The 14,198-nt window shown below is 36.0% G+C and overlaps 1 protein-coding gene and 1 long non-coding RNA gene across 4 annotated transcripts in view; both read left to right on the plus strand.

The window, feature by feature from the left end:
* Window positions 1–14,139, plus strand: part of LOC125804712 (uncharacterized) — a 162,574-nt gene extending 148,435 nt beyond the window's left edge. Inside the window, exon 2 of the long non-coding RNA XR_007440875.1 lies at window positions 13,109–14,139. This is a non-coding gene — a long non-coding RNA (uncharacterized LOC125804712). The remainder of the gene's footprint in view (window positions 1–13,108) is intronic.
* The window catches only part of wt1a (WT1 transcription factor a), a 331,319-nt gene that overhangs the window by 12,484 nt on the left and 304,637 nt on the right, over window positions 1–14,198 (plus strand). Inside the window, exons 5-9 of one of the 3 annotated variants that reach the window (XR_007440874.1) lie at window positions 5,132–5,231; window positions 7,603–7,750; window positions 9,090–9,179; window positions 9,811–9,903; window positions 11,558–12,810. Coding sequence is in view for 2 of the 3 variants with exons in the window: in XM_007228319.3 (XP_007228381.1) it covers window positions 5,132–5,231; window positions 7,603–7,750; window positions 9,090–9,179; window positions 9,811–9,903; window positions 11,558–11,679 (553 nt within the window). In the remaining variant the exon portion in view is untranslated. Of the gene's footprint in view, window positions 1–5,131; window positions 5,232–7,602; window positions 7,751–9,089; window positions 9,180–9,810; window positions 9,904–11,557; window positions 14,140–14,198 lie in introns of those variants that run through there. The other 2 variants (XM_007228320.3, XM_007228319.3) reach the window with 2 other exon arrangements.

Here is a 14,198-nt window from a genome sequence, read left to right on the forward strand (position 1 = left end):
TATTTGATTAACAAATGATTATGTACATGAGCAACGACTGGGTTTTAAGTAAATGAAGTTGAGCTGTGGTTAAGGTCTATGGAACTGTACAAGAGTCTAAACACAAAGAGTCTAAACCTCAGTATTGGTTATTGTTGTATTGTATTTATTATATATTTAACACAATGTCAAAATACCATGTCATTTCTGTTACAGGACTAAACCTTTAAGAAATCTCCCAAACATCAATTAACATACAAAAAAGGAAAACATTAGGAAACGTTCAAATTTTAGAGAAAACCGATATTTAATGACAGTTAATCAGCAGTAACAAACGTGACAGATGGAAATAGCTCATTATCTAAATGGAGTTCATGAAATGTTATTTTAGTTTTAGTTAGATTTCTTAGATTTAGTTTTTATTCCATGTTTCATATTCCACATTTATAAAATAAAATTGATTCGACAAAATATAATACACACCTTAAAAAGGGTGTAAGATAGATAGTTGCCAGATCTGATGTTGTTCAACATTATTCAACATTCCTCAAACCTCAGTGTCATGCGTGTACCAGGAATATATTATAAAAGGCATTATCACCCACAGTGGACAGCACAGTAGGTGGTTATGATCAGGACTAGCTGGATCTGGCTTGAATTGTTTGTGCAGACAGGCAAGCGACTCTGCATATCTAGTGCACATGCACACGCAGAACAGTTTTTTAGCTTTTATGGGACATGGCAAAAGACAAGATGAATGATGACAATGATAGTTTCTGTTATATGACATTTGGCTTGTCATATGCAAAATGATACCAATTTTTTAAAAGTAATTTGATCTATTCATTATAATTTTGTTTTATAATATTATCATGTAAAAGCTATTTAGCTATGCAGTAAATATTTGTTTAAGTAAAATAATAAGTAAAATACTGCTAATATTAGAATAAATTCAAATTCATAGAAATTCATAAAAAACAGTACTATTATTTTTTGGCGCATGAGTTTTTATCATTTTTGTTTCAAATTTTTTTAGACCTCCCCTTAAGGACACACTGCATTATCTGTAGGTCTATATCACAATATACATGTTTCAGTTAAATCAGCTACATCAGGCATGCTGCTGGTGGTGTACTCAAACATATCTATAAAACTAAATTGTTGTTCTTACAATTATTACAAGCTCAACAGTTACTTTTTAAAGATTTTTCTTATTTTGTATTTATTTTAATGCTATCTGTCATTTTTACAAGCAAAATCAAAGTAATTTTGCAGATAAATGGTTTTAAACTGTTTGCTCTTGCCCAGTACTTTATTTATATATATATATATATATAAAAAAGCTCAAGCCATTGCTGTTCGTACGCTGCTTGGTTCTGCTGGTGCGCGCACTCTGTTTTGTCTGGCTAGGGAACGATATCCGGCCATATATTTCCCCTTGTGGCACCTTAGCCTTGAGCAGGCTGAGAGCAGGCCCATAGGGAGGAAGGGAGCAGCACTGGGGGAGTAGTGGAAGTGCACGGCTGCACAATGGGACAGCCCCTCATTCCTGCTCCTCTGGGACCAGGCAGAGAATCCACAGCCAGACCCCCCCCCCTACCCCCCAACGACCCCATCCTGCCAGGACAGCAGGCTCTGACCCCTCTCCCACCTCCTCAAAAAATGGGTCTGAGGAGGTCTGGGTGTCTCAGCAAAAGTAAAAAATTAGATATCCTGGGGAGGAATGGTCTACAGTACATAAGAACCACTGGTGTTCTTCTATGTTTCCGAACACAATCTCCTCAATATTCATCCGTCCGTCTGTCTGTCTGTTCATCTGTCCATTCCTGGAAAGGCTCTATCTGGACGTCAGGGCAGGTCGCTCCGTTCGTGGCCCGAGCCAACGAATGAATGAATGAACTGTGAGGAGATTTATCGCAGGATGCCATTTTGTACTGTCCTTCAGTCTGGCCACACGTACAGACAAGGAGACAAAGAAGGCTTTATAGCAGCTCTTCCATTTTGGGTTTACGTACCGCAGAGGATATGGACGCCTTTCGCTAACTTTAGAGCCTTGAGCGGATGGAATTTTCCATTTTTTAAATTATTATTTCAGGAATTAAGAGAAAAAATATTTTAAGGGATACATGATTACACAGTAGTTGAGACATTACGTAAGTTTTTAACAGTAAAGAATACATTACGTTACATTAGAACAAAAGCAGGTAAACATAAATACAGTAAAAAATAATTTGAATTTCGTATTTAAAAAATCTGTAAAAAAAAGTTTTATTTTAATTTTGAACTGGATTAAAAAAAAAAAAAGAGCCAGTCTTTTGGTAAACAAACAAATGCTAAATGCTAAGTTACCTACTCGGCTCACATACAGCTTGTATCCTTTCAGCTGGAAAACAACCAGTTTGTGAGGAGATAGTAAACTAAGAAAACTGATACAAACCGTGATAAGTAATGCTGAACATAGTATACATATTTATTTCATTTGATTTATGCAAAAAAAGTTTTTTATTTTAATTTCTTATTAATTTCTTTAAGTTAAACCTGTCTGTCAACTTGTTAATCATATAATTCTCATAGCATTCTCCCTGCCTGCAGTCTGCTAGCAGCTCTCTGATACACAGCATAATGCTCCGTTAATCCTAGAAAACTAACGTTAAAATTAGTCACCATCACTAACGTTGGGTATACACTGTATGACAAGTTTTGGAACCCTTCTTTCATTTTACAACATACAACATCACCTAAAATAAAAAGGTACCATGGATGGCCCTATAAAAAAGCAGAAACATATTGTAAAATTAGGTAATCTTGAGCAACACAATCAAAATCACACGGAAAAATTGTGTGGGTGAAAATCACCCGGTGTTAGCGTTCTAGGGTTAGTAAAGTTATTTTTTTTTACTTGAGCCTTAAACTTTTTCACAGTATGACATACTTATTCTGAACTCTTCTGCATTTTTTTGCTAAGTCAAGGAAAATAAAGGAGTAACAGCAGCCTCACTTGCAAACAATCGAGAATGGAAGTTATTTACAGTGCAGAAAGTTGTACTGGGCAGCCTCTGCGGCTTGTTTTGACTTTGAAACGCACAGAATTGGGAAATGTCTGGGCCGAGACAGAGGAAACTTGTGTAAATCCAGGGTCATAGAAAGGGCCAGTGTACTGAGGTTCAGGTATAAATTCAGCTGAGGCAGAGCGAAAGAGGCCCTAGGTTCCCCATTCATCTGTCTAAGCGGCCCTACCTCGGATTGTTGAGGTGAATATATTGCACTTTGGAGCAGAGAGCAATTTGCCCCAATGTCAGGATAAGTTATTGAGATGAGCCTCTGTGTTTTATAGCCAGCCTTGCCCTGTGTATGTCATCTAAGCCCTATGCAGTAATGCACAGGGAGCAGAAGAATGCGTGCTATTCACACAGCTCCACCAGGGGAAGATGATGAGGTGTATAGACAGTCACTTTGGCGACTGACAGTCATTGATTTTGCGTTAGACAGTGAACGGTGACATGTTGAGCCGTTTACTTTTCAGCACGTACTTAACCTGCCGTAAATTTCCATAGTGAAAAATGAAACAATCGTGAAACATCAGTTGAGGTTTAGCGTGTGAAAACAGCTTCTTAAAAAAACGTGCCAGGGTCAGACTAGAAACAGTGACTGAATTGATTTGATTCAAATGTGTGCACATTAATAAAATATACAATTAAATATACAGTAACAGACACCAATTTGGAACTCAACTTTTCATTTAATGTTTTTAAATTATTTATTTAATGTGTTTTCTGCATTGCAGATGAATATTAAAGACATGAAAACAATTAAGGGACACATATGGAATTACAGGGGTTGGACACAGAAACTGAAACACCTGTCATTTTAGTGTGGGAGGTTTCATGGCTAAATTGGAGCAGCTTGGTGGCCAATTTTCATTAATTAATTGCACATTGCACCAGTAAGAGCTGTAAGGAGTGTGAAGGTTCAATTAGCAGGGTAAGAGCACAGTTTTACTCAAAATATTGCAATGCACACAACATTATGAGTGACATACCAGAGTTCAAAAGAGGACAAATTGTTGGTGCACGTCTTGCTGGCGCATCTGTGACCAAGACAGCATGTCTTTGTGATGCATCAAGAGCCACGGTATTCAGGGTAATGTCAGCATACCACCAAGAAGAACGAACCACATCCAACAGGATTAACTGTGGACGCTGTAAGAGGAAGCTGTCTGAAAGGAATGTTCGGGTGCTAACCCGGATTGTATCCAAAAAACATAAAACCACGGCTGATCAAATCACGGCAGAATTCAATGTGCACCTCAACTCTCCTGTTTCCACCAGAACTGTCCGTCACCACAATAAATTATTGTGGTCTAAAACCAGGTGTTTTAGTTTCATTGTCCAACCCCTGTAGATACAGCAGTAAACAACAAAAGAAAAATGTCTGTCCTCCACATTAATCCCCTAATCTAAACCTGATCAACTGAGATGGTGATTTGAGATGATTTAATTGGGATGAGCTGGAGCTTCATAGAGTGAACGAAAAGCAGCAACTATTGTTCAACACCTCCAGGAACTCCTTCAAGATGCCGAGAAGTGTGCAGATCTATCCTCAATGATAAATGCGGCTGCTTCTGTGGCTAGTTCTGTACATGTTCCTGCATAGTTTTAATGTCTTTAATATAAAATTTACAATTTAAAAAAAAATCATAAAAAGAAAGAAACACATTAAATGGGAAGAGGTGTGTCCAAACTTTGGAAAAGTATATAAACAGTGACTGCCACAAGTACACTATATGTTTAGTTACATGTCTATATAATGTCTGTGTACAACCATTTTACTGAATGCATTCAGCTGCTTTAAATAGCCACTATACCACTAATTTCAGATTGAATTCATTTTGGCAATCTATTATGTGTAATAGATAATCTTGTACACTTAAAGAGCCTTGGTCAGAGTGCCATTAACGTGAAATATTGGCACGCCTATGTTGTCATTTTTAGCCAAAAAAATAACAAATTGTGGCATCACTTAATTTCCATTAATTTACAGATCACCAATTTAAATGTGATTGGTGAATTTTTTTGTCATGTTTGTAAAGAATATTGAAATTCCCCATAAACTCTATCCTTGAACGTGTTTTGTGTCTCTCCTTCTCATATAGTCATACAGCAGGTTATGAGAATGACCCCAGCACGCCCATGATGTACAGCTGCAGCACCCAGTACCGTATCCACACCCATGGAGTCTTCCGAGGCCTCCAGGTCAGTACCGATCCCAGTGAAGAACACCACAGTCTGCTGCAGTCCGGGCCAGATACTCTGTGTTTTCCCTTATGTGCTAATACAGGGCCAAGGTCAGGGCAGGGCAGGGTAGAAGAGTGCAGAAACAAACACTCTGACACACACACACACACACACACACATACACACACTTACTGTACACTCAGAAATCCCAGATGGTTTCACCACTAACGTAACAGCATTGCTGTGGAACGTACTCAAGAAAGCAGGGGGTGATAAAGTACAACTGAATGAGTGAGTAAGTGAAATAAATGGTCAAAAGTCAATAAATAAATAAATAAATTAAGCAGGAGAGAAAAAAAAACGTCCTGACGCAATGGACGGGCCGTGTGAGAGGAAGCAGGGGCCTGCCAGAACATTTGAGACGTTTAAAAGGCATTTTAGGATGAAAAGAGAAGAAGAATCACTTTTTTAAAAAAGTCCATTAGCAATAAAGCTACAGTTTCCATTCGCCGGCGCATGCTAATAAATCATTAGGTCCTAATTAATGTCTGTCAGGGGTCTTAAAGCAGTGCTAGCGGAGATTCTCCAGAGCTGGCGTCTCATTGAGATCTGCCTGTTCTTCTTCCACTCTGCGCTCGACGTTTCAGAAAGCATTAAGCAGTCCAGCATAAACTCGAGGAAAACTGTGTGATATAATAAGCAGAGGTGGGTAGTTTCCCAAAAGTACTTAAGGGGAATTAGTACGTTTACAAGCACTTTCACAAATAATAATAACACCTATGTTTCCACTTAAGTATATTTTCTAATAAAGAATTTATAAAATAGAGTAGAATTGTACTTATTAACATTGACATCATAATTTCTGGGTTGATTTTCTGGATCTCTTTTTTGAGTTCTCTGCTTTTACTCACACCTCTCATATTTGAGGTTTAGCACTCATAAGACTTATCAGTCTTATACACTTATACACAAATTCTCACAGCTCATATTTGAATAGACAACAGATGTAGAAAGAAGTTACCAGTTTAGTTCTTTTGACCTGATATTTTATACTATTTATACTAATTTTTTATTACTTTCTTTTACCAGCACTTGAGTCCTCCTAACATTAAAGCTAGGGTACTTGACCTCCTTCTGGTAAAAAACAATCTATGCAAATGAATGCAATTTAAACAACCATGCAATCAGCATATTAAACACAGATAATAAATAAATAATTTCCATAGCCTATGAAAGCATATCATGCGAACACAAAGCCCCGCATTGCCACCATGGCATTGACCGCTGTGTTATCATTCCCATGGGGTCAATAGATAAGTCTGGCAGTACAGCCATAAAACACTTTAGTAATTTACTTATCAATAGCACTTACCACCTATTCATTACCACACCAGCGTACTCAAAACGCCATTATGCTAAGCGCTAGCTAATTAAGAGCAGATGGGCTCTAACGGTGGGCAAATGAGGGCTGGGGGAGGGGAGCACTGGAATAGGGTCTGCCTAACATCCGTGACTAACTGCTCCCATTTGGCGACTAAATCGGTAGGCATGGGTGAATCCCGGCGATCATTTCACTGCTAATTCTGCAATAATGAGCTCTTGGTGTGCTAACCTTCCTTTTTTTCAGGGATAAGAAGCACCACAGCCTCAGCTGCATCAGGCCATTTCTGTTTTGGTGCTGTAGTGATGTTGAGCAGTGATGTGCACTTTTGGCTACTCCAATGTCAGACACTTTTTTCAACTATAAATGTTGTTCTTTAAACAAGTTTAAACAGGAGGGTTAAAAATAAAGGTATTTCAAATGGATTTTTGAGTGAAGCCATAGAAGAACCACTTTTTTTTTTTATAAAAAACCAAAGACCTCAATCATTAACTGTTGCAAATAACAAATTTCTGCTTTAACCTCACTTATAATCCCAGTTTTCACAAAGATTAATTATCTTATTGTCATCTGATTCATTTATGTTTTTTTTTATTTGTGACTTATTTAGGTTATGAGGACAATGGGATCCATCATTATAAGCACATAAATGTGAACACTTCTACAGTTCAAAACATTTTATAGGAATTTATAGGAACATATTGGCAAATAAGGCCCTTAAAATCACCTGATATAAAGGTTCTTCACCAATTTAAAGTTTTTTTCACATTTACACATCTTCTACAAACATGATTCTGATCTAAATATGATAATTACATGTTTATGCAATGTGCTTTTCAGTTGTTAGTTTAGTACAAATCTCATTTACTTTTATCTCCTAATTGAAGCAGCAGGTGTGTTAGGACAGGAAAATCACTGAACTGCTCAGTGCACCAGAACTGTCCATCTGTAGGGTGTTTTTAATGTTAATCTGACTACTAGCTTCTAACTGTATTCACTGTGTTGTAGGATGTGAGAAGAGTACCGGGCATCACTCCTGCCATTGTACGCTCTTCAGAAACCAATGAGAAGAGGCCATTTATGTGTGCTTATCCAGGCTGCAACAAGCGCTACTTCAAACTGTCTCACTTACAGATGCACAGTCGCAAACACACAGGTACAGAGAGCTACACGACCATACACTGCACTAAAACGAACTTGTATTATTCTTGAAGAACACATTAGTATAAGGGGCCCTATCATACACTCTGTGCAAGGCATGTTGTGATCTTTGTTGCTATCTAACACCTTGCTGTTCACTTAAATGTGCTGCTGGTGTATCCTCACAGAGGGAAAGTGCAGGTCAGTATCCTCTTCTAAGACGCACAAAAGTGCAGCGCTGTTAAGATATGAACGTGCCAAAGTCAGAGCTCACCTGGCTCTTGAATGACAGCTGGCACACTGGTTTATTTCACGCTATGCCCAAAACAAACCCATGATTAATTGAGATAATTAGTACATGCCTTTTGCGCTTTTTAAACCACACAAGGTGTATTTTTTGCGCCCTTAAGATACCAAAGACACACTCTAAAACCAGCTGCACGATCTTCATGATTCACTGGTGCATTATAGATCGCTAAAATAGCTCCCAAGTAGTTATAGTTCCTGTATTTTTCTAGTAAATTCATAAAGTTAATAATGGTTTAACTCTAGAATGCAGTGCATCTTGGGATATAAAAAAAATCCTGCTATATGAGCTACATTTAATGCAACAATTTGCTCTCACTTTGTTTGGGGAGATTTTACTCCATATTTTGAGAAAATATTACATTGCAAAAAATCCATTGGCAAAAACTAGCAAATTAAGACAAATATATGCATATTAAGCAAAAAAAATATGCCAATGGGGTAAGCAAAATTTTCTTAGTAAGATTTCTTACAAAAAGCAAGGGCAAAGTCTCAAAATGAGTGAAGTAACACCTAAATCAAGCAAAAAAGTGACTGTTTTTGGCCACAAGAATCAGAATAACTTGATTGCTGCTTGATTGTGCTTATTTTGAGTTCAGATAACTTAAAATAAGGTACAAATTCTAAGTAAGAATGATTAAGATAATTATCCCTAAAATAAGCAAAATAATCGAACTTACTCACAATGCTTAGTAAGACAAAAAGTCTTATCAGAGAAGAAAAAAAGATTTATTGCCTTAAATGTAGACAATTTCACTTGCTAAGAGTTAGTTTTGTTGCAGTTTACCTAAATTGAACACTAAAAAATACTTTTTCTTAGTATGATACACTAGTCTAGTCTTACACTACACTATTTAGGGATCCTACAAATTACAATACACAAGAGGGTTGCTGTTTTGAATCCTAGAAACAACCGTGACCTTGTGCATGCAGGGCACAGAATCTCCACATTCCCAAGTTCAGACATTGCTTTGCAGCAAAATTAGAATTTCTGGGGAAGAATGGATCAAATAAAGTACAAATTAACTCTTAATCTGATACTTTTGAAGGTGAGAAGCCCTACCAGTGTGACTATACAGACTGCGGCCGGCGATTCTCACGGTCAGACCAGCTGAAGAGGCATCAGAGGAGACACACAGGTTTGCCTTCACTATTCTCATCTGCTCTCTATTTCCTCCTTTTCCTCCCTCCTGTTCTTGCTGTTTAGATCATAATTCGGTAAAAGACTGAGGAGAGAAACACTGTTCTCAAGATTACAGCTTTTACCCAATAGCTCATAATAAGCACTCATATTACTGTATTTGCACAGTGACTCGATTCTTATGGCACTTGTTTATATTATATTATACACAAGTCATTAATGCTAGTACAAATGACCATATGCTAACTGGCCAACATTTACGCCACCTAATAATATACTCAAGCACAGTGACATAGCACAGCACATATCAGCCAAAACGTTTATTACAGTGTTCTAAAGTGTGTTAAAACTGTGAGAAAATGTCAATGAAGGACTGAAAATGTCTTGTAATTTCCTATAAGACTCACAGCCTGTCAACTAAAGTGTTGCCGATATATTGCTTCACGTCAGCGTATCACTGGCAGGGCACTCTAACGGATCATCTATCCAGCTCTACACTTTGTTTAAGAGAGATTTGATACTCTTCTATTAGTCTGCCGCCTCTATTGTAGCCTACACCCTTTCTCTCTTTGTGTGTGTGTGTGTGTGTGTGTGTGTGTCTGTGTCTATATGTGTGTGTGCGCACGTAGGTGTTAAACCTTTCCAGTGTGAGACATGTCAGAGAAAGTTCTCACGGTCAGACCACCTTAAGACCCACACCCGGACTCATACAGGTAAAACAAGTGCGTAAAACTTTTATTTTTTCAAACTCTTTTTCAAGTTCTGTACCCTCACTAATGTTTATGAAACATGTAAGCCTGTAGTGGATAAATAAATGTATTATAAATACATATAAATAAAATAATAAGGATTTTTTTTTTGTTATAAGTTAAAGATTTTGTTACTGTCATAAGAACTAAAATAAGATAATATAGCCAAAACATGGACAGGACAGCGCTCATGTAAGCACACATAGACACCAAAAACTAAATACATATATGTGCATACCTGTATTTTAGCTGACAGGCCTTTCTTAGCATGTTTTTAACTAAATGGCAACATATGTACTGAATAATCCGAGTCCTAATAGAAAACTCTGTTCACTAACACTGCTGGGTAGATATGTTTCAGCCACACAATTCCAGACTTCTCTAAAAAGAGAAAGACCAAATTAATTGAATACTGAAGATCACATTACTGTTTAAAAAAACTGTAACTGTTTCATATTTTTTAAACAACTAATAAAATTAGATAAAAAATCATGAACAGTTTTTAGCATTTGACTCAATAATGCACAAAAAATATATTCTGGATCCACATTGAGTGATTCTCCTCTGCTTCTGCCATAGCCAGTAAACAGATTAGCTCTTTTCGTTGAAAAAGTATGTTTTTGTGCATTAAATGAGCCGTTTTTTTTTTATCATAGATCATCAGAAATTATTAGTTATTTAAAATATGACTTAAACACAATATATTGACCTTCAGCTTAGATTATTATGTAGATGGTCTTTTTCTAAAGATTAAAGCAGTTATAGATTCTTTATTGATCCTGTATATCCAGTAGCAGATATATATAGGATATAGAAGTTACAAAAGAAGGATATTATAGAAACACAGAAGTTACAAAAGAAGATACAGATATATATATATATATATATATATATATATATATATACTGTATATATATATATATATATATATATATAAATGTATAAAAGTAGAGTCCTTTAGTGTCTGTGTAATGGAGGTAGTGCAAAAAAAAACAATGTACAGTGTTCAGTACATGCTGTACATATTGTGAAGATGGCTGATGTCAGTCGTACAGAGAACAGTGCAAAAATGCAGTTATATAATAATTTAGCAGTGCAAATTTGCAAAGATGTAAACTGTGGACAATAAACAAAAAAATAAAAGCTAATAGTGCAGAATGGGGTAAAATAATATAAAAATATAAAAGCCGGTTAGAAGAGGCAGCAACAAACATGCTCTATTAACCAGAACCGGATCATATTTTCTTTTTATCTAAAAAGCAAGTACTTATACGAGCATCCGTATATTAATGTATGCTCTATTTTGGTTATATTTGTTTGAATGAGGCACCTAAAAAAGCCAAAAAATAAAGAAGCTCATCTATTTTTTGATATGTTAATATAATAAAATCTCAATCCAAGTACTTCAGGTCTTTCAGTGTTTTATTCTTATGACAGTGACAATTGGAAAAGTTTAAAAAAAAAAAAAATATATATATATATATATATATATATATATATTCATTTAGAAACGTGTATTTGAACTTTTTACTGATAAATGATTAAATGCACTTCCTTTACCTCACATATGTTCCTCTACACCCCTGACCAATCTAAACTCCTCTTCTCTCTCGTTCTCCACACTCAGGTGAGAAGCCCTTTAATTGCAGGTGGCCAAACTGCCAGAAGAAGTTCGCCAGATCCGACGAGCTCGTCCGGCACCACAACATGCACCAAAGGAACCTGACCAAGCTACAGCTGGCCATATGAAGGACCTGCCACCAACCATATAAGCTGGTTCTGCTGTCACATGTTAAACTACAGTCCTAGAGGACCATGAATATGCAGAATTTAATCCCTCTGTCTCTCAACACACTTAACTGAATTTATGTAAGGCTCAGAATTAACCAATTAATGTAATACAGTAAGTAACAAGCCTGACTTTGTGATCATCTGAGTTCCACTTTATATCTTACCCCTGATCTAGGCCTGTCACAATAACCAAATCTATATGGATGATACATTGTCCCATAAACAGCCAAAAAAAAAAACTATATTATTGTCATTTTATGCTTAACAGTACAATTCACATATTACTTTAAACAACAATAAACTTTTAAATTATAAGGAGAGGTCTGACATTATAATTGAAATATAACTGATTAAATATCCTAAATAAATAAATAAATCATAATTAAATTAAAAATACAGTTTTACTCACATTAATTGACTCTTTTTGCTAAGCAAACACAATGGGCAATATTGACATGAGCATAAAATAATTAAGGTCATGTCCATAAATTGTAAGATAAGTTAATAAGGTAATTATTGTGACAGGCCCCCTATGATCTGAAGCCATTTGATACAAGAGCCCTTATGTGCTAAAATGGAAAAAGAGAATCAGTTATTCATCAAAAATGAAAAAGCTCATTCAGAATGTGATTTGGTGTGAAATATTCTATTCTAGAGAAACAGAATCAGCGAATCAGAAGTGTTCACAGTGGTGATGAATTGAACTACATGTCTAAAATGCCTTCACAGTAATGGTTATATGAAATATATGGCAACATGCCCGAGACTTGGGTTTTATATTCTTATTTAAACACTATTTATGTTGGCTTATGAAAGCAAGTGTTTCTATGGCAGAATAAGGAAAAAAATATCTGCTCAGATATACACTGCCTGGCCAAAAAAAATGTCACACACTATAATATGTTGTTGGACCATCTTTAGCTTTGATTGCAATGAGCTTCTTCAATGTTATAAGATTTATTTCAATCCAGTGTTGCTGGATTAATTTTTCACCAAGATCTTGCAGCAGCAGCATTGATGATGGTAGAGTCTGACCGCTGCACAAAGCAGCTCTTCTCCATCCAGCACATCCCAAAGATTCTCAATGAGGTTAAGATCTGGACTCTGTGGTGAACTCTCTCTCAATCCATGTGTGAAAATGATGATCTCACGCTCCCTAAACCTGAAACTCTTTCACAATTCCAGCCCCATAAATACTGGCATTGTCATCTTGGAATATGACCGTGCCATCAGGGAATAATAAATCCATGGATGGAAGAACCTGGCCTATATTCAGTATATTCAGGTAGTCAGCTGATCTCATTCTTTCAGCACATACTGTTGCTGAACCCAGACCTGCAGACCAACTGCAGCATCAACCCCACATCATTTACTTACTTAAATCCAGACCTTTTTTTGGCCAGGCAGTGTATATTATACAGACTTACAGTATTTTGACATTACCTGGCATGAAAACGTCTAGATAATGTCCTATACAACTTACAACTGAAAAAAAAAATAAAATAAAATAAAATACTTTTGTATAGTAAATAAAATGTCTATATGGTTCATATCACCTCTGTTATCACTATAATCACTATAATGTTTCTCTCCAATTTATTATTTCACACCAAATCAGTTTGAATGATCTTATTGAATTTATAATGATTTTATACAATGTTCACAATAAGCATAAACTTAAAACATTTTTTCTTTGCTATGACAATTATTATTAGTGGAACCTTATCTGAGAACATGTGATAGATATGCAGATATGTGTAGCATCCTCTCTCTGCTCAGGACCAGTCAACACTTCAGTACTGGTTTGGAAAGGCATCATCTGTCATCTTCTGTAATTTGCTAGTGCTTTTGAGATGTAAAGAGTCATATGTGCACGTTATATTTACGGTAGAAGCTCTTAGAAAGTTTGGGACTAATTTATTATTATTATTGTTTGTTTTTTTTGTAAATTAATGGCACAAGCATTTCCCCTTTTAATAAACTGCATACCAGCAACCCACTGCATTATATTGTAGCTCATCTCTGTGCCATAAGGTTTGTATTAAAAGGCCAATCATTATGTAATGATATAATCGCTGAAGTTCTTGTCTGTGCCGTTTGTAAATAGCCTCTCTCTTTAACCATAAACGGTTAAATTATGAGGTCACACTGGCTTTGTGACTATGGTTTGTGGTCAAGTTGTAAATATTACTGTCAGTCCACAGCTGGAACAAGAAAAAGAAAAAAAAAAACATCTTTTTTTATGGAAAATGTGACTCACATCAGCAAAGACAGGAAATGTGAAAACTACTCAGAGTTGTTTGTTCATTTTTTTTTTCTTAAACTGTGTGTTTTATCTGTGTCATATGAGCATATACAGTATGTTACTGATAATCTTTCTTTTTTATAATTAAACTGTTGACATCAGCAACAATCTGGTACAGTTTGTTTTGGCCTTTATTTAACCACAAGATTTTCATTCGTTTCAGGATCACTTT

This window comes from Astyanax mexicanus, chromosome 10, assembly GCF_023375975.1.
Source record: "Astyanax mexicanus isolate ESR-SI-001 chromosome 10, AstMex3_surface, whole genome shotgun sequence".
Lineage (NCBI taxonomy): Eukaryota > Metazoa > Chordata > Actinopteri > Characiformes > Acestrorhamphidae > Astyanax > Astyanax mexicanus.